Source organism: Pelodiscus sinensis, chromosome 15 (genome assembly GCF_049634645.1).
Source record: "Pelodiscus sinensis isolate JC-2024 chromosome 15, ASM4963464v1, whole genome shotgun sequence".
Lineage (NCBI taxonomy): Eukaryota > Metazoa > Chordata > Testudines > Trionychidae > Pelodiscus > Pelodiscus sinensis.
This window is the reverse complement of record NC_134725.1, coordinates 20,073,836-20,098,689: the sequence shown is the minus strand read 5'-3', so window position 1 is coordinate 20,098,689 and position 24,854 is coordinate 20,073,836. Positions and strand designations below refer to the sequence as shown.

Below are 24,854 nucleotides of genomic sequence, written 5' to 3'. Positions count from 1 at the left end.
CGTACAAGTAACAAGTGAAGATGTTAAGTCATCCTTCTTTACTATTACCAAGATGCTTTCATAACTTAACTGAGAATTCCAGCAAAATCATTGATTGGGTAAAACCCTGTAAATTTGTTAATGTATTCTAGTAATACATTTACTGTGGCTTTTATAATAATCTTACTTCAAATCAGGATCACCAGAGTATCTTTCCTGCAGACTAAGGTCAGGTTTAAAAGACTTAATTCTTGTTTTATCCTATCTGAATCCTTTTTATTTTTTTAAGATCCTGTTTCCTTTGAGAGCCATCTAGATGTCCCATCGTCTCCCTCCTGTGCTGCTTTACACTTCCATAATTGCTACTGTTCTAATTCTTCTGGGAAGGAAGAGTGAACAGGACTTCTTTAATGCTCATTAATAACTCTCTTTAATATCAGAGAATGTGCTGGTGAGTACTATGGCACTTCTATCCCTAGTCAGGCCGGTGGACAAAGGGGGCAAATGCCTTGCAGGCTGGTGATTCTAATGCAGTAGTTGGAACCTCAGACCCTTTAGAATTGCCACAGAAGCGCCACGCAGCATACTCCAGAGCCATCCAGCACCGAGGCCTGGAGGATGCTATCTGGGTAGCACTGGGGGCTAGCTGCCCAGCCCTGCTCCTTTTGCCAGAAGTCTCACCACATCTGCGAGTGCAGAGATGGCTCCTTCCCATCAATTCTGTTGGCTTCTTTGGCCCTGACCCTTATTTATGCAAGTGATATTCATTGACATTTTGTTTTACAGATTCAGGACAATATCCTGAGAGTTGCAAACTCACTAGAACAATATAGAATTTCCAACAGGTTTCCTTGGGGTAAACACTATACCAAATTCAAATAAATAGGGTACTCAAGCTGTATCACAGTTTCTCCTCCTTCCACTCCCACAAACCTAATATTTTTTAACCCGAGACTATCCTCAAAGTCAGTGCTTTGATTTTCATCTTATCCTGTGATGCACTGCACCTCAAAATAACACTTCAAATCCCCCATGGGAGGAGTGGTCCTAACTGAAAAAGCTCTCAGGTTAGCATAGACTGCTGTAGATTTTGGGAACAGAGAAACCTTACTGGGAAAGATTTGCTGGTGTTTCCCTGAATATAGTTCATAAGAGGCTGGGAAGATCAGTCATGTACTTTTCCGGGTATGCCTCTGTATATGGATGGCTGAATGAAGAGAGCCTATAAATGTCCACTGTTCACTAGTGTAGGAGGAAACAGATGGGTGTGGGCAGGATCCTCATGGAGTGCATTGGCACAGCTCCTAAATTGGTCAGTGGGGTCAGGTTGACTTGTGGTTGGTGTTGCAAGGCTTTGATTGGTAAGATCATATGCTTCTGCCTACACAATACTTCTAACTCTTGCCAGACCAGACAGTAAGAGGCAATATTCTCAGCTGGTGAAAACCGGTGTGGTTTTACTAGCTTCAATCAAATTTCACAAAGTCACATTAAAAAAGAGCATCCAGCAGTGAAAGTTATTAGAATTGTGTCCATATCTCCTGGGTTATAGTGCAGGGTATTCTGACTCTACCTAGTCCAAGATTCTCTTAATAAAGCCATGTAGGTCACTTAATTGTGACAGTCTCATCAGTTACCTTCACAGTTCACATTATATTATTGTGAAAGTTAAGATTTTGTCACTGGTATTATTTTTAGTTAACCATGGACAAATTGCAGGCAATAAATAAATAAATAATTATTTCTAACACATCTCTCTGCGATGAGAAGTCTCAGAAGGGTGGCCGTGGTTAGTCTGTAACTTTAAAAACAACAAGTAGTCTTCTAGAACCTTAAAGACTAACAAAATAGAGAGAGAAAAAAAGAGAGAGGGAGAGAGAGAGAGAGTATCATGAGCTTTCACAGGCAAAACCCACTTCCTCAGATGAGCAGAGTGGATAGAAAAGGGGGGACTCTCACAATTTATAACAAAAAAAGAAGGGGGGGGAGTATCTGTCAATTGTAGTGCCAGTGCTAATGAGGCTAATTGAGAGAGCTAGAAGTGTTCCATACTTAGCTTTTAATGTCAGTTGGGTGTTTTGAATGTAAGGAAAGCAGGTTTTATAATGGCCCATCCAGTTCATGTCTTTGTTCAAGCTATAAGAGATAGTGTCAAAATGAGAGTACAGGCAGTCCCCGGGTTACGTACAAGATAGGGACTGTAGGTTTGTTCTTAAGTTGAATCTGTATGTAAGTCGGAACTGGCATCCAGATTCAGCCGCTGAATCTGGACACCAATTCTGACTTACATACAGATTCAACTTAAGAACCCCAGGCGTCCCCAAGTCAGCCGCTGCTGAAACTGATCAGCAGCTGATTCCAGGAAGCCCGGGGCAGAGCCAGCAGACCATTGATGGGGAGCGCAGATCCCAAACAGCCGCTTGCCACCGCTTGCTCCCCTGCCGGGGCCCAGCTGAGGGGCGCAGCACTCAGTGCCATGGCGGGAAGGGAAGGGGGGGCGATGACGTACATGGCCACGCCCCCTGACTGTGTACGTCATCACCCTGCCCCCCTTCCCTTCCCTCTGTGGCGGCTGGGCTGAGTGGGGGAGGAGGGGCTGGTCGGTGACATACACAGCCAGGCGGCGGGGCCTTGTACGTCACCGCCCCCCCGTTTCCCTCTCGCTGTGGTGCTCAACTGAGTGCTGCACCCCTCAGCCAGGCCACCGGGGGAGCCAGCAGCGCAAGGGGCCATTTGGGCTCCCCTGCCGCAGGAGGGGAAAGGAGTGGGGCTGTGACGTACATGGCCCCGCCCCCCTCCTTCGCAGCAGCCCGGCTGAGCAGGCAGCACTCAGCCGAGTGCCACAAAGGGAGGGAAGGGGAAGGGGAAGGGGGCCAGGGAGAGACGGAGGGGAGAGAGAGGCAGGTGGAGGAGGAGAAGAGAAAGAAAGCGTGAGAGGCAGGAGGGGGAGAAGAGAAAGAAAGAGACGGAGAGAGAGGCAGGAGGCAGAGGAGAGCTGAGAGAGAGAGAGGGGGGAGGCAGTTGGAGGAGAGAGAGAGAGAAAGAGATTAAATTCCAGTACTGTAAATTCCAGTACTGTATTGGTAATTTGTATTTGATTTGTTAAAATTGTGAGGCCAAACTAAAAAAGTAGTTGATGATCTTCTGTTGATATGCATTTTAGTAGTTAAGTTCCTGGACTGTCATTGCTCATTAAAACTGCTGTAATATGGGTGGAAATTGGATAAATATTGCATTTTATTAATACAGGCAGTCCCCGGGTTACGTACAAGATAGGGACTGTAGGTTTGTTCTTAAGTTGAATCTGTATGTAAGTCGGAACTGGCGTCCAGATTCAGCCACTGCTGAAACTGACCGCCAGTTCCGACTTACATAGAGAATCAACTTAAGAACCCCAGGCGTCCCCAAGTCAGCTGCTGCTGAAACTGATCAGCAGCTGATTCCAGGAAGCCCGGGGCAGAGCAACTCTGCCTTGGGCTTCCTGTAGTCAGCGCTGGTCAGTTTCAGCAGCAGCTGACTTGGGGACGCCTGGGGCAGAGCAGCTGGGGTGCTGCTGGGTTGCTCCAGTAGCGCCGCTCCTCGGCGCTACTGGACCAACCCAGCAGCACCCCATCTGCTCTGCCCCAGGCGTCCTGATTCAGCCGCTGCTGAAACTGACCAGCAGCGGCTGAATCAGGACGCCTGGGGCAGAGCAGCTGGGGTGCTGCCGGGTTGGTCCAGAAGCGCCCGCAGCGCCCTAGCTGCTCTGCCACAGGCGTCTGGAGAAAAGCCTAATCTGCTGGGGGGGGGGGGGGCCGTACTAGCTGCGCCCCCCCCCCCAGCAGACCAAGAAGACGCGGGCGGCGGACCAAGACGCACCGCGGTCCGCCGCCTGGGTCCTCCGCGGCTTTGCTCCCCGTCTCCCTGGTCTGCTGGAGACCAGCAGACCAGGGAGACGGGGAGCAAAGCCTCTGAAGACGCCAAGAGTGGGACAGCCGTGGGGCGTCTGGGCTGTCCCGCTGCTGGCTTCCCCAAGGCTTTGCAAAGCCGCGGGGGGACTCGGGCAGCGGGGCAGCCCAGGTGTGCCTGGGCTGCTCCGCTGCCGGCTTCCCCGAGGCTTTGCAAAGCCGCGGAGGGGCTCAGGCAGCGGGGCTTCCCCGCTGCCCAAGCCCCTCTGCGGCTTTGCTCCGCGTCTTCCTGGTCTGCAGACCAGGGAGACGCGGAGAAAGCCCCGGAGTACACGGCCGGCAGGACCGCGAGGTCCCGCAGTCCGTGTCCTCCGGGGCGAGCCCCGTTCATAACTGCGGATCCGACATAAGTCGGATCCGCGTAAGTCGGGAACTGCCTGTATCAGCAGAACTGACTTAAATGGGGCCTGGGTGTTGTGTAGTCTTGCCTTAATCTTTGTATTCATGCCCGTTGGTTTGAAAGAAGCTATTTGCATATATTTGCATGTATAGGAAACCACACTTAAGCTGCAGCACTTAGCATATGCTATATCATTGTGGCTTCCCGGGCTTCCAAAGTTGAGTAGCTCTGCTATAGAAGGTGCACCAATCACTTGTTCTGTGCTATCACTACTGTGCAGTAATTCCTTGGTGTGGTAGGAGATCTTCTACAGGAACATTGAGAAAATTTGTTTTCTAAAAGCCACAACAGGGAGAAATAACTTCTTCCCTCTACTAATGCTACTGTTTCCAAAAAGATTTGGGTACAGTGCTTCTATCTGTTTCCCCCAAGGTAGTTAACATGTGCAGCATATGCTGGCATTTTCTCCTGTTATTTGAAGATAAGTGTTAAAGCAGCTGAGGGTGAGGACTAAGTCCAAAGTAAGCCTGAAGTTTATAAACACATCCTTTGTGAATGATGTAAGCTGACCTTAATGACTCAAGGCTCAGAAATACTAAGACTACATGATAAATGTGTGTCAATGAAGATATCATATTCTAAATGCTGATTCTGGGCTTGGTCCTGCTGACAACATTTATGCACCTAAATAACTTGGCCCATGTGAATAGTTCCTCTGAAGTCCTCTATCATAAATGCTGATTCTGAAATGGGATCTATATAGCCAGCAGGAGTGGGAAGGTGCCAGTGAGAATTTCATGTGTGGGTGGTGCATTAGGGATCAATCCATCAGTATCTTAGAAGAATTCTGACTAAACATTTATTTTTCAGAATCCTTCTGTGAGGTCTGGTCTATGTTCAATCATAGAATACCATAGGACTGGAAGGGACCTCGAGAGGTCATCGAGTCCAGTCCCCTACTCTCACAGCAGGAAGTTGTTAAATTTCTGACAGAACCCAGGTAGGATTCAAAACCTGTGTGGTCAACAACCATCTCATTTGTCAAGTAAGCTACTCCTGCACCAGGAAACACAGAGTTTATGGGGTCTTATAGCAGGTTGCCAGTGGACTCTCCCATGCTATGACTCCATTACTTTTCATGAAGAAAGTTTAAATTCTTTGTTTTTCACACAAAGCTGAAAGAAACCAAACTTAAAAATATCAAAATACTTTCTGAAATAGATCTACCCCAATAGTACATGAAATATCCAGCTTTCAATTCTTTATTTTAACAAAAAAGCTAGTTCCCATCTGTGACGTAGTGGGGGTACCTGGCTGGTTTCTATGCTGCTGGCTCTGGGGTAACCCCCACTGGCTGCTGCGGGTACCACGACCCAGCAAAACAGGATGAGTCACTATGCAAACCAGTATGGCCAGACACCCCCCATGGAGAGGAACAAAGGAAGGTGGAATGCTGCCCTGGCTGGGGGGCAGGGCTGGAAGAGTGTGAGTGAGTTGCGGGCTGGGAGCATGGAGGAGACAGCCTAGGGAAAGGGGCTGGAGTTTAGGGCCCAGTCTCCCCCATCTCAAAGGGGCCTGAGGCACCCTAGCCCAGCTCTGTGATCAGATTCCATCTGTGCTGTGCTGTATCCTCGAGAGGCAATAAACTTCCTCTATTCCACCGGCTGGTGCAGTCTGTTTGTGCCATTTCGGGGTGCAGGAGATGGGGGACCCCCAACGCGCCATCACACCATCTTCATTAGTATTAGGAGTGCCAATTTTGGTTGGATTTATTTTGAAGGTTTCATGACATAATTTTTAATTAAAGATTAATCTTTCATTTCTGGACACTCCAGGACAATCCCGGTGGATTGGTAATCCTACCCCTCATGTTTTCAGGGAAAAGCATGAAAAAATAGGACCCAAGTGCACTGTAAAGGCTCATATCAAAAGGAAAATAACTGCAAATGTATTACATTTTAAAATATTGTAAAGATGTTCATGACTGTGGGGAGGGTGAGTGATAAAATGCCAATCCTCCTGGATTGTTCTGGACTCTCCAAGATTAATAGCTGAATCAAAAACCAGGACTATGTAGCACTTTAAAGACTAACAAGATGGTTTATTAGATGATGAGCTTTCGTGGGCCAGACCCACTTCCTCAGATCAAATAGTGGAAGAAAATTGTCACAACCATATATACCAAAGGATACAATTAAAAAAAAATGAACACATATGAAAAGGACAAATCACATTTCAGAACAGAAGGGGGATGGGGAAGGTAAATGTTTGTGAGCTAATGATATTAGAGGTGATAACTGGGGAAGCTATCTTTGTAATGGGTAAGGTAATTAGATTCTTTATTCAAACTCAGGCGTAAAGTGTAGAATTTAAGCATGAATGACAGTTCAGAGGATTCTCTTTCAAGTGCAGTCTTAAAAGGCCTTTGAAGCAGGATGCAGGTAATCAAGTCGTTGAGACAATGTCCTTTCTGGTTGAAATGGCAAGAAACTGTTTTTTCTTTGTGATCCTGTCTAATATCTGTTTTGTGGGCATTGATCCTTTGGCGAAGTGTCTCAGATGTACATAGCAGACGGACACTTTTGGCACATTATAGCATAAATTATATTTCTGGATGCACAGGAATATGTGTTCTTGATCTTATAACTCACTTGGTTAGGTCCAATAATGGTATCAGCAGAGTGAATATGTGGACAAAGCTGGCAACAGGGTTTGTTGCAAGGGAAGGTACCAGGGTTGGTATTAGTGTGGAATGTCCTATGGTTGTTGGTAAGAATCATCTTGAGGTTAGGTGGTTGTCTATAGGAGACTATGGGTCTGTCTCCCAGAGCCTCTTGGAGTTTAGTATCCTGTTCTAGTATAGGCTGTACAGGCAGTCCCCAGGTTACATACAAGATAGGGACTGTAGGTTTGTTCTTAAGTTGAATTTGTATGTAAGTCGGAACTGGTTCATATTTTGGGGGGGGGACAGGGAGCTGGAGTTAGGTGGAAAAGACCCTGATTCTCATACAACTTCCTTATTCTAAGAAAAACACATACTGTTTTGATATGAAGGGTTTTTTGGTTGATATTTTAATTAAAAATTGATCATAAGTTTCAGTGTTTCATGCTATATCCAAATCTTCCTTTTGGGGTACCTGAAAGATCCCTGTTATTCATTTAATAGTCAGAATCTTCGTTTTTTATAACTAAAAAAAGTTTATTCAATGCATATTACTGTTCCAAATAGAATTTGCTACAGATGGTTCAGTGAAATGGGTATTAAGTGTAATCAATAGTCATTGAGAGAGCACAGTGAAATATTGATACAATCAAAGCTGTTGTTGTATTCTGCTGAGCAGAAAATGGAAATCCCTTCCTGTGAAGTGTGTGTGTGAATTTATCCACAGGATTAATTTTAAAGAAAAATTCTGTGTTGGGAACAGGAGTTTAGCCACACGTGGGTCCTCATTGTCCACTCACCCACTTTGCAATCAGACCCAACCCCTCGGGGCTTATCCTACTCCACTCTAGCCAGGGTGTGGGGTTGGGGCTTATTCCCTCTTCCCTTCTGCCCTACTCCTCCCTATTCTTGCCCACCCACACCACTGGGTAATTTTTCAGCTTCACCTCTGCCAGGCTGGAAGGGACTTGTTAATTTCACATGACGCTAACAAGATACTTGCAGCTCTAGTGCTGAAGAGGGAAAGAGCTGTTGCTCCCAAGGTGGGGACTGTAACACAATGGCTGTGTCTACACTGGGCCACTTATTTCGGAAAATCTGCCGCTTTTCCAGAATAAGCTGCGAGCTGTCTACACTGGCCCTTGAATTTCTGGAAAAGCAACGATGCTCTACTGTACAAAATCAGCCGCTATTCCGGAAAAACTATTCTGCTCCCGCTCGGGCATAAGTCCTTATTCCAGAACACTGTTCCGGAAAAGGGCCAGTGTAGACAGCCCAGTAGTCTTTTCCAGAAAAAAGCCCCGATCGCGAAAATGGCGATCGGGGCTCTTTTCCGGAAAAGCACGTCTACATTGGCCACAGACACTTTTCCGGAAAAAGGGCTTTTCCGGAAAAGCAGACTGCCAATGTAGACGCTCTTTTTCCGAAAATACTTATAAGGAAAACTATTCTGTTTTAAGCATTTCCGGAAATTCATGCCAGTGTAGACACAGCCAATGGGTCTCACTGCCTGCTGCTACTGCTGTTCCCTAGGAAATTAATTTTTCCGCTCTGGGGTGCCCCCTTTTGGCTGGTGTCTTGTTCCCCCCAGCAGACCTGCATCCTCCGCAGCAAGAAAAGCAGCTCCGCGTCTCCCTGGTCTGCTGGGGGGGAGGAGGGGTGCTAGCTCCGTGTCTCCCTGGTCTTCTGGGGGGAAGCGCCCCCTGCGCCGCCAGAGGCGGCGACTGTGGGGGAAGCACCCCGCACTAGCTGCGCCCCCCCCGCCCCCCGTTTGTATCTAGGGATTCGACGTAAGTTGGATTGACGTAACCCGGGGACTGCCTGTAGTTTATTGATAATGTGTTGGACAGGTTTAAGTTGGGGACTGTAGGTGATGACTGGTGGTGTTCTATTGTTGGTTTTCTTGGGTCTGTCTTGAAGTACATGGTTTCTAGGTATTCGTTAGCTCTTTCAATTTGCTTTTTTATTTCTCCAGGTGGGTAGTTGAGGTTTATAAATGCTTGGTAGAGATCCTGAAGTTTCTGGTCTCTGTCAGTGGGATTAGAGCAGGTGTGGTTGTATTGAAGGGCTTGGCTATAGATGATGGATCGTATGGTGTGTTCTGGATGGGAGCTGGAAGCATGTAGGTAACTGTATGAGTCAGTGGGTTTTCTGTAGAGAGTGGTGTCTAATTTTCCATTGCTGATTTGTACTGTGGTGTCCAGGAAATGGATCTCTCGTGTAGAATGGTCCAGGCTGAGACTGATGGTGGGGTGTAGGTTGTTAAAATCTCTGTGGAATGTCTCCAGTGTTTCTTGGCCATTCGTCCAGATCATAAAGATGTCATCAATGCAGCGTAAGTAGAGAAAGGGTGAAAGGGGACGGGAGTTGAGGAAACGTTGTTCTAGGTCAGCCATGAAGATATTAGCGTATTGTGGGGCCATGCGTATACCCATGGCAGTGCCGCTGATCTGGAGGTATAAGTTGTTCTCAAACTGGAAATAATTGTGGGTGAGAACAAAGTTACATAGGTCTGCTATCAGATTGGCAGTGGTGTCCTCCCAGACTAACACGGCTACATTTCTATCACTCCTCTGGGATAGTGTTTCTAATTGTTTGTAATTCATCTTCATGTGGGATGTTGGTGTATAGAGCTTCTATATCCATGGTGGCAAGGATGCACTTGAAAAAGAATCCTCTGAACTGTCATTCATGCTTAAATTCGACACTTTACGCCTGAGTCTGAATAAAGAATCTAATTACCTTACCCATTACAAAGATAGAGGTGATAACCGGGGAAGCTAATATCATTAGCTCACAGACATTTACCTTCCCCACCCCCATCCCTCTTCTGTTCTGAAATGTGATTTGTCCTTTTCATATTTGTTCATTTTTTAAATTGTATCCTTTGGTATATATGGTTGTGACAATTTTCTTCCACTATTTGATCTGAGGAAGTGGGTCTGGCCCACGAAAGCTCATCATCTAATAAACCATCTTGTTAGTCTTTAAAGTGCTACACAGTCCTGGTTTTTGATTCAGCTACACCAGACTAACACGGCTACATTTCTATCAAGATTAATAGATTTCCGGGGGGATAATAGTGACACCTGCTTTTCTAATATTTGGAGTAGGCAATTCTGCCAACTGTGTACTTGTAAGTCCCATCCTATGCTTGTGTTTCAGTGTCTCTCAAGCGCTCATTTAAGACTAGAAAGGCTGGGCAGCAGATCAATACGTTTCCCTTTGGGTGCAGAGTTGTCTGGGGGGCAGGTCCCTGGGAAGGCAGCTGGTTCCTTCTGTGTCAGCTAAACTGGCATCGATTGTTTGCTGTGGTCACAGTAGCTGTACCTTACTTACTGGCTATGCAACAGAAGTCACGGTATCCCGGGGTCGGTGTCTGTCAGTCCAGCGAAGGGTAACGCTTAGCTGAATGCCCGTCATTCTGACCACAACAAAGATGGACGCCAGCCGACTCCGCGGTTAATCTGTTCCCTCAGAAGGGAAGAGTGCCCGTATCCAGAATGTCCAACGCAGCCTCGCCATAGGTGCCCACCTCCAAGATGGCCGCCGCCCGTCCTTACTCCGCTTGGCTTCCCCAAGCAAAGATGGCTGCCGAGCGCGAAGGTGGCGGCTAGCGCGGCCCGCTCTGTGAGGGGAACGGAAGCCTTTTCTTCCGGTGCCTCTCTACCCTCCGGGTTCTCTATGGTTGCCCGCCTCCGGTCTCCAATATAAGGCGTGGGGGAGGCCGTGGCCCCGCCTCGCGCAGATCAGCTGATGGCTGGCAATGTGTGTTGACAGCAGCAGCCTCCGCGGCAGCGCTGGGTGTAAGAGGCTGGCGCTGGGGGTGGGGATCGCTGCGCCTCCCCCCCCCCCCACAAGTCCCCTTGTTCTCGGGACAGGGCGGGGAGCGGGAGAGACGCGCTGGGGAGAGAAGTAAACGCTGGAGATAGCAGCAGCCCCAGCCTCGCTCCCGTGTGTCTCAGAGTCCGGGCTGTAAGAGGCCTTGGAGGGCCAGGCTCGGAGGGGGGGGGGGGGGGCCCTGCTTGTCGGGGAGAGGAAGTACAGTGGAGGGACTTCAGCCCAAACACCAGGAGAGCTGTGGCTGGTGTGCGTGCAGCTGTCTGAGGGGCAGTTTCTGGGGAGGTTGCTGGAAGAGGCTGCTGTTGGAAATAGAAATAAGGAAGAGAGGAAACGATGCCTTGGGGGAGAGGGATGGGTCAGGAAGAAAAAGATGGGGGAGAGGGAATCAGTGAAAGCTGGGAGAGGGAGAAAAGAGGTATGTTCAAGAGCTGAATTGTTTCCAAGTGAAACTTTCCCTGGGTGTCTTGTTGTTTTCATTTTTTTTTAAATCAGATGTGAATCCAGATGGAGCACTCTGAGGGAGGAGACGAAAAACAACAGCAACATCCTTGGGGGAAGCTGATCCGGTTAGGTGGTGATGAAGCAGAGCCCCATGTGTTACTGCTGAAAAGAGAGTGGACAATTGGGCGGAAGAAAGGTAAGATGTGCAAGAGGTTGAATGAGGTGATCATAGTGATCTTTTCTTGCCTTAAAAATCTGTGAAGATGGACTCTGAAACATGCCAAGTATGTTGATATCTCCTGTGAGGATCTAGAGGAGGAGGAGAGGATAGAAGAGGCCCACTTCAATGCTTGCCATTAAATCCCTTTAAAGTCTATAAGGTGACACAGGACTTCTCACTGTTTTTGCAGATTCAGACTAACATGGCTACCCCTCTGATGCTTGTCACTAAATCCCTTGTTCTCCATGAGAGAAAAGTTTTACTTTCTCCCTGGTTTTTTGGCTTTCTTTATAAGGGGGTAACATGAACATCCAATGATGTGAATTTTTTGGTTTCCCTGATAGTTTCTGCTCAAATAAAAATAAATATGTAAAAAGCACTAAATTTCAAACCAAACTGTTATATCACACCCATTCTGTCACCTTTGACCCCTTTTAAATCACAAGAGCTAAAATGGGGGAAGGGAAGGATCTGCAATGCAATATTTTCACACTTTAACCCATACCTTCAATTCAGACAGCCTTAATTCTTCTGGCTGCATAATGGTTGCTAATAAAATAGAAAGTTGATTTGAAATCCAAGTGTTTCTGTGTTCAAAAGTGCTGAGTATTTGACATTTGAAGGGAATTCCATGTTTAAGGCAAATTATCCACTTAACCCTGCACTGTGCTAACTAGCACTAACTTTATTTTGCCTTATTTGCTAAGTCGGTACATATCATAATGCAACAACCAGCATTTAAGAAAGTATATTTTAGTTTGTAGACTATATCATCAGTCAAAATGGAATTCATGGAACATATTATAGGGAATAGCTAAATATCTTTTTCTCTTAAATTCACTACCCTGTGTTTGTTGCCCTTTTTGATGACTGTTTTGTTAAATATGTCTAATAACTAACAAGGTGCCCACCCTAGGAAATCTTCTAGTTGAATTTCAATGAACTTACATTGGAGATAAAGATATATAACCAAAATTTCTCATCTACTCTTCAGCATAATTACCCTATTAGAAAATATGTAGTATTCTGGAAAATATCATTTAGTCCATTTTGTTCCCCTCTTTTCCCCTGCCCTTACCATATATTCCAAGAGCCACACAAAGTAGATGTGGCACACAAGTGTGGCTGGAAATACTTTTGAGTGAAACTACAGTATTCTTGTCACTGTAGTTTCACTCAAAAGTATTTCAGCAAGAATCACAATATCATGAAGTTGTGCAGCACAGCTTGTGCTCTGTATTTGCTAGTTGTCCCATGAATATCAGTTGTGCAAGAATAGTGACAAACTATTATGAGGAACAAATGGTGACTTATTTATTTCTAGATCTACTATACCTGAATGTGTGTCTGCCCTGACTAGGGAGGGTGAATGTGTTGGGATGTAATCCAGGCTATGAATGGGAGGAAATGAATCATATTCCTTAGTTATGGCTTCTCTTCTAAGGGAAGTGATATTGCAGGATGGAATGGTATGGCAAGATGTTCAGTGTGAAGCCCTGAAATATGGTTGTGAAGCAGAGATTAAAATAGCATCAAATTGGCGAGGGTTGCCAATAGCCCTAGAATGGGTGGGAAAGTTTCCCATCACCCCCCAAATCATTACTAAATTTCCCCTTACTACTTTCAAGATCGAATTTGCCTAATGGCAGTGAACTGCACCGGGTTTTAAAATTTCTTTGTCTTTAATAATCTAAAAGTGGTGTTGCCAAAGGTAAAAAAAAATTGTTTTTAAATGAAAAGGTTTTAAATGGACTGATCAGTCTCTGTGATGGGATCTGCCTAGGTAAATGCTCATGGGGTATTTATAAGCATATTGATCATAAACCTGTTCTGTTTAAGGTTGTGACTTGTCCTTTCCTGGCAACAAACTTGTGTCTGGAGATCACTGTAAGATCACGGTGGATGAAAAATCTGGACAAGTATCATTAGAGGATACCAGGTTAGCCCTGCTTTAAACTTTTATTACTAGTTGCTGAAGTAAAGTTCCGTGTAGGACTTATGAAATGGGTTAGCTGTACATATCAGAGAGTAGTTGGTCAGTCTTTCTTATTTTTAGGTGTTAATTTATCCAGCAATCGTTAAAATGCATCTCCTCCTGAAATACTTAGCTTACAGGATGAAAAATAGACTGATGGAACATGCTGGGTAGTTTGTAAACTTTTTGTCTTATGTGGTTGTAATTGCAGCATTGCGAAATAAAGTCAGTGACTTCAGGAGTTTTTAAAAACTATTCATAGTGAATTAATATATAGCACACTTAATTTTTATGAGCATACTATCTCTCTTCCCTACCCCCACCCCAGCTTCTTTGGAGGAAAAATGAATTTACAGTGACAACCCTCAAAATGTGCAAGGAGTATGAATAATAGAGATTCAGATTTATTATTCCTTCTGGTGTTTAAAATATTACTGAAGGTAGCTTGTATTTCATAGAAAGTTGGGACTTGAGGAGTTGTCTGGACTTTGGATTTATTGGTAGTTGGAACTCCTTTTTGGATGCCGTGGTAATGAGCACAGTATGAATACTTGTATCTAGTTTATTATACTTTGAAATTGTTGGTCCCAGGATATTAGAGAGACAAGATTGATAAGGCAGTATCTTTAATTGGATCAACTTTTGTTAGGTGAGAGAGGCCTTACAGAGCTCTTCAGGTCTGGGAAAGATACTCCGAGCATTACAACTAGTGAAAGATGGAACAGAGGCTATGTCTACACTGGCGCGATCTTGCGCCAGAGATATGCAAATGAGGCTAAGCGTGGAATGTCAATGAGCGTCATTTGCATCCCTAATGAGCTACCATTTTTCTGGAAGAGGCTCTTGCGCTAGGAGCTGTCTACACTTTCCCTTCTTGCGCAAGAAAAACCCTCTTGCACAATGCTGTTATTATTGAAAATAATCAGCATAGCAGCATTGCACAAAAGGGTTTTTCTTGCGCAAGAAGCGGCAGTGTAGACTGCTCCTTCTAGCGCAAGAGCCTCTTCCGCAAAAATGGTGGCTCATTAGGTATGCAAATGAGGCTCGGTGATATTCCATGCTTAGCCTCATTTGCATATCTCTGGTGCAAGAGTCTGCCAGTGTAGACATAGCTAGCGTGTTTAGCAGAAGTGATTAGCACATATTGTAAAAAACTGTGAAAGTTAGAGTGGACCATTGGATCCTCTGCAGGCATAGGACTAAAGAGGAGGTTAGTGCTTTACAGACTGGATTTATGGTTGTTTACAACAGTGTCTCTGTTCAACCCATGATTTTTTCCCTGTCTAGCAGAGTAGCAAATGTAAACTCCCAGGCTCCTCTTTTGAAAGTGGTGGTGTGCAGTTTTCTTTTGAGGATGAGGCCAGATAGACTAGATATAGCAAAAGCATCTGCTTGGGGGGCACAAAGAGGAGCACAGCAACATGCCTGCACTCCCCATGTGACTCCTCCCTGCGCAATCCCTAGTTCAGAGAGGAACCAGTCTTTTCCTGCCCCCATTCCATCCTTTCCTGCCTTGCCCCCACTCCACTCCTTTCCTAAGGCCACTCTCCCAAGAGATGGTATAACAGGGTGTGTGACCTGGCACTGTCAGGAAGGGCTTCAGGGGAGGAGGCATGGCGAAGAGGTGGAACTGCTCTGGCAATCACCCGTGGTAGGAAGCATCACCCCGAGATATAGAGTATTTTGTAAAAAGTGTTCATTCACAGATAATAAGAATGTAGTGATTCTTTTACGCACATAGCTATTGGGGCATTGTTTAACTTAGTTGGGATGTACAAACTTTCTTGCCTGTGTCAGGATGTACAAGGGTCTCTAGTCAGCAGTTTCCTTTGGCAAAATTTAACTTACTTACCTACTCCCTCCTCATTCTCTTGATCAGAGTTGGTAGATGTGTTGCTAGTGGGATTCTTCAGGACTGGAAACTCACTTTTGATATTTATTTAGGACATATATAATCTTACTATACTTTAAAAAATTTTCCCTGCAGGACCGCAGAGTGACATCATGTGTCACTCTGCATCCCTCAGCCCCTCCTTCTGTCCTCAGCTATGTGGCCTCCCTCTTCCCCATGTTCCGTGGGAGCCGTAAACTATGCAGCTTCTCCCATGCTCCGACCTGCCCCAGTGAGGCCTTGGGCAGCAGGAGATGCAAGCTGTATGGCTCCCAAGGCATGTGGCTTCCCTCATCCCTGGTGCTCCTGGGAGAGGCCACATGGCTGCCCTACTTTGTTCCCTCCCTCCCCCATGACCACCTCTTGACTCTGTGTGGCAGGGGCCAACAGTTAACCCCTCCCCCACATGCCACTGGCCCCTGAGCGTAGGCAGGTGGCTGCTGGAATTTAAATTGAACTGCGTAGCTCCTCTACTGTCCTGGGTGGGGGTGGAGAGGCAAGTGGGAGCTGGGGGGCACGCAGAAGCTGTGGGGTGAGGGGACCATGTGGGAGCCGTGGGGAGGGGGGAGGGATGTGTGCACGAGAGCCATGCAACCTCTCAGGGGCTTGGGTGGGGGGAGGGGAAACGTGGGAGCTGTGCAATCTCTCTGGAGCTTGGGGGATATGCGAGAGCCATACAGCCTTGCAGGGACTCAGGTTGGGGGAGGGTGCGCAGGGCCTATGGGGACTCGTGGGGAGGGAGAGTTCAGGGGAGCCACACAGCTATGCAGGGCTGAGGTGGAGGTACTCAGCTACATGTGGGCTTGGGTAGGAGCATGAGGGAGCTTGGATGTGGGGAGCCAAACAGCCTTGTGGGAGTTGTGGCAAGGGGGGGGTTCAGGGGCTTGTGTGGAGGGAGGAGGCCACAGGACATGTGCTGTGTTGCTCCGGGAGAAGGGGGTGTATGGGAGCCACATGGACTTGCCCTTCACCAGTGGGGGTTTAGAACCCCATCGCCCCTCTCCTCACAGCCAGAGCTGTGTGGCCTCCCCCTCATGGCCAGAGGGAGAGGTCCAGTCGCTTTGTCCTGTTCCTCCTCCCACATCCCTGCCAGAGGGAGAGGGCTGGGCCAGCCTTGTTCCAGCCCTGCTCCCTGGTGGCCAGAGGGGAGAGAACTAGGCCAGCCTTGGTCCAGCCCAATCTCGGCCAACCCTCAGCAATTACAGGGAGAGAGCTGGGGCAGGCCAGGGCTGCCATGCCAAGACCTGGCCCTCCCCAGTGGCTGTGGGAAGGGCTGGGGCTGCCTAATGCCAGAGAGGAGAGGAGGTTTGGCTATATAATGTATGCGTATATACTTCCATTTTTGAGTTTAGGGAAAAGTATTGAACTGGCAGAAGCTGCAGAGCAAAGTGCTATATTTCCGTCTTATCATGAAGTACCATGAACAGCTGTTGTCTGTCTAGTAAAGGGCTTGGAGACTTCATCCAGTAGTTTGACTGTCCCACACTTGACAGAGAATAGACTCTGAGGGTACGTCTAGACTACATGCCTCTGTCGTCAGAGGCATGTAGATTAGGCTACCCGACATAGTAAAATGAAGCGGCGATTTAAATAATCGCCGCTTCATTTAAATTTAAATGGCTGCCGCGCTGAGCTGACAAACAGGTTTACCTGGGTGGTCGACAAATACCTTTGATGTCGACACCCGCGCGTCCAGACTATCGCGCTGAGCCGACAAACAGCTGATCAGCTGTTTGTCGGCTCAGCGCGGCAGCCATGTAAATTTAAATGAAGCGGCGATTATTTAAATCGCCGCTTCATTTTACTATGTCGGGTAGCCTAATCTACATGCCTCTGGCGACAGAGGCATGTAGTCTAGACGTACCCTGAGTTCCAAGAGTTCCATTCAGAGATGTGCTCCCAGCTTTGCTATCAGAATCAACCTATGTTGGGGTGGGCAATAATTTTTGATGGGAGGCCACTCCACGAATTTGGAAAGTGGTTGAGGGCCGTTCTCTTCCATGATATTAATAGAGGAGGTGTGAGGTCTGGGTTGGAGGTTGGGTGCAGAAGGGAGCTTGGGGTAAGGGAGGGAGTTTAGGTAAAGGCAGCAGTTGTGACCTGGGGTGCAGGGAATTGGATTCTAGGAGGAGGTGCAGAGATTTGGGTTGTGAGTTTGGGGAGGAGGGGGCTGTGATCTGGGGTAGGGTGTTAGGGTACTGGATCTAGGAGGGGAGTATGGGTGGACTGGAATTGCTGCCGGCTGGGCAGGTGGCCTGGCTCACTCTGGTCTGGGAACAAATCCCGCTGCAGTTCTGAAATTAAAAACACAATAGGAACTGGGATGGGCAGGCTTCCCGGCTCCTACTGCCTTTTAAATTCCAGAGCTGCAGTGGGATTTGGTCCCAGACCCGGTGTGAGCTGTCTGCCTATCGACTGAGTAGTCAATAACAATTCTATTGACTGCTCAATTAGTTAAATACCTGCTTCTTAATATCCCTACTCAGCAGGAGCACAAGGATTCATCTATATTGAAATGTGTGTGGAATTCAAGCTAGGGATATAAAATGTTAACCTGTAAACAATTAGACTTACCAGTGAACTGACCTCAACTGTTAACCCCTGGTCTTGTCATGCTGACCCCAGCCGCATGGCCAGAGCATCCCCAGCCCCTCTCCCTTTAATTGGTTAACTGTTTAAATGATATAATTTTAGTAGTTTAGTCATTTAGATGTTAATCTGGCATTTTAAGCAATTTTGCCATTTTTCTTCTTGAGGAGTGAACTTCTCTGATATCCTAGAGTGCACATTTTTCTAAGCATTTCGCTAAAACATATTAAAGTCCCATGTGCCCATCTTGAGATTCGACAGTAACTTCTTACTAATTACGTTAAAAGCTTAGACAGGTTGTTTTTTAAAAATCTTTTACAATGGTTTCCTTGATTCAAAATATTTCTTTGTCATTTAACACATGTAAATAATAAATCATTTTGACTAAAATTCCCTTCTAATTGCTCAAATGTTGGTCTCTTCATTTTGGTGATGAACTTTGCTGTTCCTTTGGCCATCGGAGACTTCAAGTCTAGACAGGATCAGTATTTCTAAGATAAAAAGACTAGAAATTATTTATTTAAATTTTCTATCCTCTTTTTAATTTATGCAAGAGCAAAGAAGGAAATCAATCCAATGTTTTTTCTTTCCTCTGCAAGTGATTTTCAAAATAGTTCTGTGTTTTTTGACTTATCTATGTACACTATAAAACTATGTCTGAGGGAGAAGAAATATATTTTTTTACTAAAAAATCACTTAGTACCACCTGCTGCTCACAAACAGGGAGGAACTAGTAGGGGAAGTAGAGGTGGGTGACAACCTGTGAAGCAATGTCATGAGATGGTAGATTTCAGAATCCTAACCAAAGGAAGAAAGGAGAGTAGCAAAATACACACCCTGGACTTCAGAAGAGCAGAACTGATGGGCAGGATCCCATGGTATGCTTACATGAAGGGTAAAGGAGTCCAGGAGAACTGGCAGTACTTTAAAGAAGTCTTATTAAAGGGACAGGAAGAAACCATCCCAATGCGCAGCAAGAAAAGCAAATATGGTAGGCGACCAGATTAAGCTCACCATGGATGTCCCCTGTAAGCCAAACACAAAAAGGAAGCTTACAAGAAATGGAAACTTGGACTGATGACTAGGGAGGAGTATAAATATATTGCTCAAGAATGCAGGGGCATTATCAGGAAGGTGAAAGCGCAATTGGAATTTCATCTGGCAAGGGATGTGAAGGGTACCAAGAAAGGTTTCTACAGGCATGTTAGGAATAAGAGGGTGATCAGAGAGGGTGTGGGGCCCTTACTGGATGAGGGAGGTAACCTTTTCCCTTGTGGGAAAAGCTGAAGTACGCAATGCTTTCTTTGCCTCTGTCTTCATGGACAGACAAATGCACTAGGCAGCGCAGTATGGGAAGGTGGTAGACAGCCTTTGATGGGGAAAAAATAAATTAGGAACTATTTAAAAAAGCTAAACATACACAAATCCATGGGCCCAGATTTAATGCATCCGAGGGTACTGAGGGAGTTGGAAAATGTCATTGCGGAGCCTTTGGCCATTATCTTTGAAAACTCATGGAGATCGGGGGAGATCCCAGATGATGGGGGAAAAAGGCAGATGTAGTGCCCATCTTTAAAAAATGTGAAGAAGGACAATCCAGGGAACTATAGACTAGTCAGCCTTACCTCAGTCCCTGGAAAAATCATGGAGGGGATCCTCAAGGAATCCATATGAAGCACTTGGAAGAGGGGAAAGTGATCAGGAAGAGTCAACATGGATTCACGAAGGGCAAGTCATTCCTGACCAATCTGATTAGCTTTTCTGATGAGGTAACTGGCTCTATGGATATGGGGAAGTCAGTGGATGTGATATACCGTGACTTTAGCAAAGCTTTTGATATGGTCTCCCACAATATTCTTGCCAGCAAATTAAGGGAGTATGGATTGGATAAATGGACTGTAAGATGGATAATGCCCCAAAGAAGAGTTCTTGGACCAGTTTTGTTCATCATTTTTATTAATGACCTGGATGAGTGGATGGATCAGCAAGTTTGCAGATGACACTAAGCTAGGGGGAGAGGTAGATATGCTGCAGGGCAGAGACAGGGTCCTGAGAAACCTGGACAGATTAGAGGATTGGGCCAAAAGAAATCTGATGAGGTTCAACAAGGACAAGTGTAGAGTTCTGCATTTGGGATGGACGAATCCCAAGCATTATTACAGGCTGGGGACAGAATGGCTAAATAGCAGTTCAGCAGAAAAGGACCTGGGGATTACAGTGGATGAGAAACTGGATATGAGTCAACAGTGTGCCCTTGTAGCCAAAAAGGATAATGGCATATTAGGGTGCATTAGGAGGAGTATTTCCAGCAAATCCAGAGAAGTGATTATTCCCCTTTATTTGGCTCTGGTGAAGCTACATCTGGAGTATTTTGTCCAGTTCTGGGCCTCCCACTATAGAAAGGATGTGGACACATTGGAGAGGGTCCAACAGAGAGGACCCTCCAAAATGATTAGGGGGCTAGAACACATGGCCTTTGAGAAGAGACTGAGGAATTTGGATTTATTTAGTCTGCATAAGAGAAGAGTGAGGGGGGATTTGATAGCAGCCATCAACTTCCTGAAGGGAGGTTCCAAAAAGGATGGAGAAAGGCTGTTCACAGTTGTGATGGATGGTAGAACAAGGAGCAATGGTCTCAAGTTACAGTGGGGGAGGTCTAGGTTGGATATTAGGAAAAACTATTTCACTAGGAGGGTGGTGAAGCACTGGAATGAGATACCTAGGGAGGTGGTGGAATCTCCATCCCTAGAAGTGTTTAAGTCTCGGCTTGACAAAGCCCTTGTTGGGTTGATTTAGTTGGGATTGCTCCTGCCTTGGGAGGGGGCTGGACTTGATGACCTCCTGAAGTTTCTTCCAACTCTGATTCTATGATTCTATAAGTATTTTCTCCTAACAGTACTTTGGACTTCCTACTTCAATCTTTTTGCTATTTAACATTCTCTTTTTTTGTCATCTTTTCTTTTTCTGGTGTAAACAGCAGACTGGAGGCCTGTCTGCTGAGCTGTTTTTATTTAAAAGGGTGAATGAGAGTAGAAGAATGAAATTTGTTTCTAGATAATTTTCCATCATGAAATAAAATGGTACATTTGGGAAAAATTGGGCTATAGCTTGGGGCAGTAACTAAAAAGTTCATCCACAAGATGGCAGTAAAGATTTATAGTTCTAAAGGCTGTCATAGACAACAACAAAAAAACACCCTACCTTCTTTGGGCATCGTTTTACATATGGTATCAGTTGTGGAGGTTCTTAAATGGCAGAAATCTGAACTCCTTTAATGTAATGGGACGTTTAAAATGCAGTTTGATTTTTATTTTAAAACTTATATCTACTTTGTGAAGTGATACATTCTAAAAAAGAAAGAGCAAATATAAATATAAATAGATATATATTAGAGCTGTGCGCTCTAATGTGTTTCCAAATTTAAGTCCTCAGACAACGTGTGGTTTTTTTAAGTTTGTTTCCACTTAAAAATGATTCTGTCTAGCTTGGCTTTTAACTTCATGTAAGTGCCTGTACATCTTCTTTCCCTATTGAGTTATAAATAGCCGAGGAAAACATCACTGGAAACATAGATCCTTCCTTCGGTCTGTAATCCATAGTTAATAGCTTGAGAGTATGATGTAGAAAATTTATAGTCCTTAAAAAACCACACTCATTCCAAGAATTCATTTTCAAATACAAATTAAATAACTGACTAGAATCACTAATAACCAGAAACATTTCCTATCTACAACCTTTAGCATTTTAAACTTTCAGCATCTGAGAACAGGAGGAAAGAAAGAAAAGTGAGCGTGAGGTCCCTGGTTGTATAGAAAATTGACTTTTACCCTATAAACAGTTTACAAGAGATTCCTTCCTATCAGTATTAATCCCACCACTACAATTTAGCACTTTCACATAGATGTCTTATTACTTCTGCCTTTTGTTGTCTTCCATTTATCTTAGCTATAGCTCATTCTGCAGGGAGCAGGTCTTTAATTATTTTGAGCTATTCTCCAAATGTTAGGGAGCATTGTTTCTGTCAGTTAGCTACATGTTTCCTTACCAGAATCTAAATTAGCAATGAAGTCGTCCTCAGCACTTCTGCAATAAGCCCCACAGGACAGATTTTTCCCATTCAGTTATCCAGCTTCTCTTCATTTTGGCTACATTTTGTTTTCAGTACCAATGCTTTCCTGTGCTAAAATATCCCCCTGCCCTCTTCTTCCTCTATTAATCAGCCTCATGATAATTATGAAAGCATTTGGGCTAAATAGCCATGTTTCTCTTTGCAGCACCAATGGAACAGTAATTAATAAACTGAAAGTGGTTAAGAAGCAGACATGCCCTTTGCAGACTGGGGATGTGATCTATGTTGTTTATAGGAAGAATGAGCCAGAAAACAGTAAGTGGATATCTTTTTTTTTTTTTTTATGGCTTTGTATAGTCATAAGGGATAAAAGGGAATATCACATGGAGCTACTCAGTGAGTGCTAGAGGAAGTCACTTTTTAATATTAAATTCAGACCTTTACATGATTTTGTGGGCCTTCTCTATTCAATAATTCCACCCTCTCACTCCCTTTCTCATGAGCAGCTGCTCTTTGTATTATGATAGAAACTGTAGCCCTCAACTGAAATTGGAATCTCATTGTGCTAGATACTCTATAAACACATAGTAGGAAATAGTCCTTTTCCTAAAAATCTTACAATCTAATTAGACAAGATAGATGAAGGCTTGGAGAAGAAATGGAGACAGAGATGAGGAGACAAACCAGAGGTCATGTAGTACATCACTAGCAGAGCCAGAAATAGAAGCTGGGTCTCCTGGTCCCAAACCACTGTGGTGAAATTAATTATAAATTATTTAGTATTTGTTTCTTTAATAGAAAATGTTCAGTTTTCAGAAGTCTCCTTTATAATAGATGATTGGTAGAGGTATTTTAAATGCTAAATTCTAGCTACAATGTCCAAAACAGGAATGTAAATCTCTGAAATGAGATTTTACAGCCATCAGATTGGGAGTGAAACAAGTTATACACTGACATATGCTCAGGAATAACAACGAAATTAGATAAATCCCAGATAAAACAAGCCCTAGAAGAATTTAGTGCCTCTGACTTGTCCAATGTTGTAATAAAATTTTAATGTCTTAGAATTTATGTTTGCAACTATGTCACAACAGGACATAATCAGTTTGTCAACAATTTATTTTAAATACATGTAACCGTTGGAACCTGCATTCCCTTTGTAACCTTGCCATCCGTTTTTAGACTCTGGATTTATCAATGTGTATTGTTTTACAGGAAAGCAGTGACAGATATAACTTTATATCCACTATCTTTTTCATTGATCCTCTTAGAGAAGTTCATTTTAGCTGTCAATAGTTGAGAAACTCATTTACCCTGTTGTTCAAAGATAGAGTGGGATGTTCTGAGGTATTAATTTTCTTTTATTTAAAATGTATTTGAACAGGGCTGCTTAGTGCCTATCATTCTGTTAAAATTCTGACTCCTGACTTTTTTTTTTTTTTTTTTTATCATCCCCAGTACCTTGAAGGGCTAAGAGTGAACTTAACTTTGAGGCATATAGTTGTCTTATTTAAGCAATTCTGAAGCAGGCTAAAAACAGTCCTACATCATTCTTAGCCAGTATAACTGATCTCAATAAAGATTTAGCAAGTGTTGGAAGGACCTAAATGGTTGAGGATAAAAAGCCAGGGGACGCAGTGGAATATCCGGGGCTCTATCAGGAAGCTGGGGAGTTCTTATAGGCGGGGGATGAAAATAATTTTCTGATTTGCTTTGTAAGTAGGTTTTGGGTTAGTTTCTGAATAGCATTTGAATAGGTGCTTAAACTTTTTTATAAGGAATGCGATGTTCAACTTTATTTTTTTTAAAACAATAAGCTAAGGAAAATCATAGTAAAATTTTTGAATTAAGGAAATTACTGAATTTATGAACAGTTAGTACTCACTTCTCAGCTTTCAGAAAATATTCAGTACAGTTGTCTTAGTAACAGTAGTCACAGTTTATCTTGACACACAGCAGAATTTATAGTTACAAAGTGTTTTAGCCTCAATTTCTTTGGTTGGCACCAGCTAAATTTCACATAAAACCATTTGGCTTGGTCTGAGAAGAATAGATGTCAGTTCTGTTCTTAATTATCTCCTACATAGCAGATTTAACATTGGATAAAACAGCAATCTCCTGTTTGTCCTTTTTATTATAGGAAACTTAATGAGAAGCAGCCACCTGTGGGTAAAAGTTGGAGAGAGTAAGAGGGAGAGAAATAACACTGTTTTAAAAAGTATAATATTTCTGCTGTTTTCTCTTCTTTCAGATGTTGCTTATCTCTACGAATCCTTCAATGCAAAGCAAGATGTAGCTCAAGAACCAGTAGGTAAGTGAAACTATTAGCTCAAGACTAAAGGAAGGGAGATGAATAGTTGTGATGAACTGCAGTCTTTTAAAGACATCTTGGTTCCTTCAAATCCTGTTAATTTTCACACTGTTGAAGCCATTACCTTTGAGGTTACCTATCAGAGAGATGTTATTTTTACTCCCTTTTCTGTTACAGAAGCTAATGTAGAAAATATATGCCATCTGACCAAAGATACCTCACAAATAGGAAGAAGTGATGATGAAACCCAAATTACTTCATCACTGCCTGCCACTCAGTCTTGCTTTGAGGATCCACAGCCATCTACTTCTACATCTAACCTCTTTAATGCTTCTTCTACCTCTCTTGTTGACCAGACATCTGCTGAACAGGATAATCTTTCAACATCTGGTAAGGGTTGTATGCATTATTTGTTGGCTGGATGCCTCAGAAATGGACTATTCTGTTTAATTTTAACAAGTTAATCTCTCATTGTAAGGGATAAAATAATGATAAAAAATCCTGATCAGTAGTTAATAAACTTGCTCCATAAGAAAATTATAGGGTTAATCCTAGTGCTTGGAGAGGCAATTGTGAGAATTCTAGAT

The 24,854-nt window shown here is 44.4% G+C and overlaps 1 protein-coding gene across 6 annotated transcripts in view; it reads left to right on the top strand.

Annotated features, from left to right (window-relative positions):
• Window positions 1–5,131: 5,131 nt before the first annotated feature.
• The window catches only part of CHFR (checkpoint with forkhead and ring finger domains), a 45,152-nt gene continuing 25,429 nt past the window's right edge, over window positions 5,132–24,854 (top strand). For 3 of the 6 annotated variants that reach the window (XM_075898385.1, XM_075898384.1, XM_075898379.1), the window contains exons 1-6: window positions 10,587–10,734; window positions 11,264–11,408; window positions 13,272–13,371; window positions 22,162–22,271; window positions 24,208–24,267; window positions 24,445–24,657. In XM_075898385.1, coding sequence (XP_075754500.1) covers window positions 11,276–11,408; window positions 13,272–13,371; window positions 22,162–22,271; window positions 24,208–24,267; window positions 24,445–24,657 — 616 coding nt within the window. In that variant the 5' untranslated portion in view covers window positions 10,587–10,734; window positions 11,264–11,275. The other 3 variants (XM_075898380.1, XM_075898382.1, XM_075898381.1) reach the window with 3 other exon arrangements.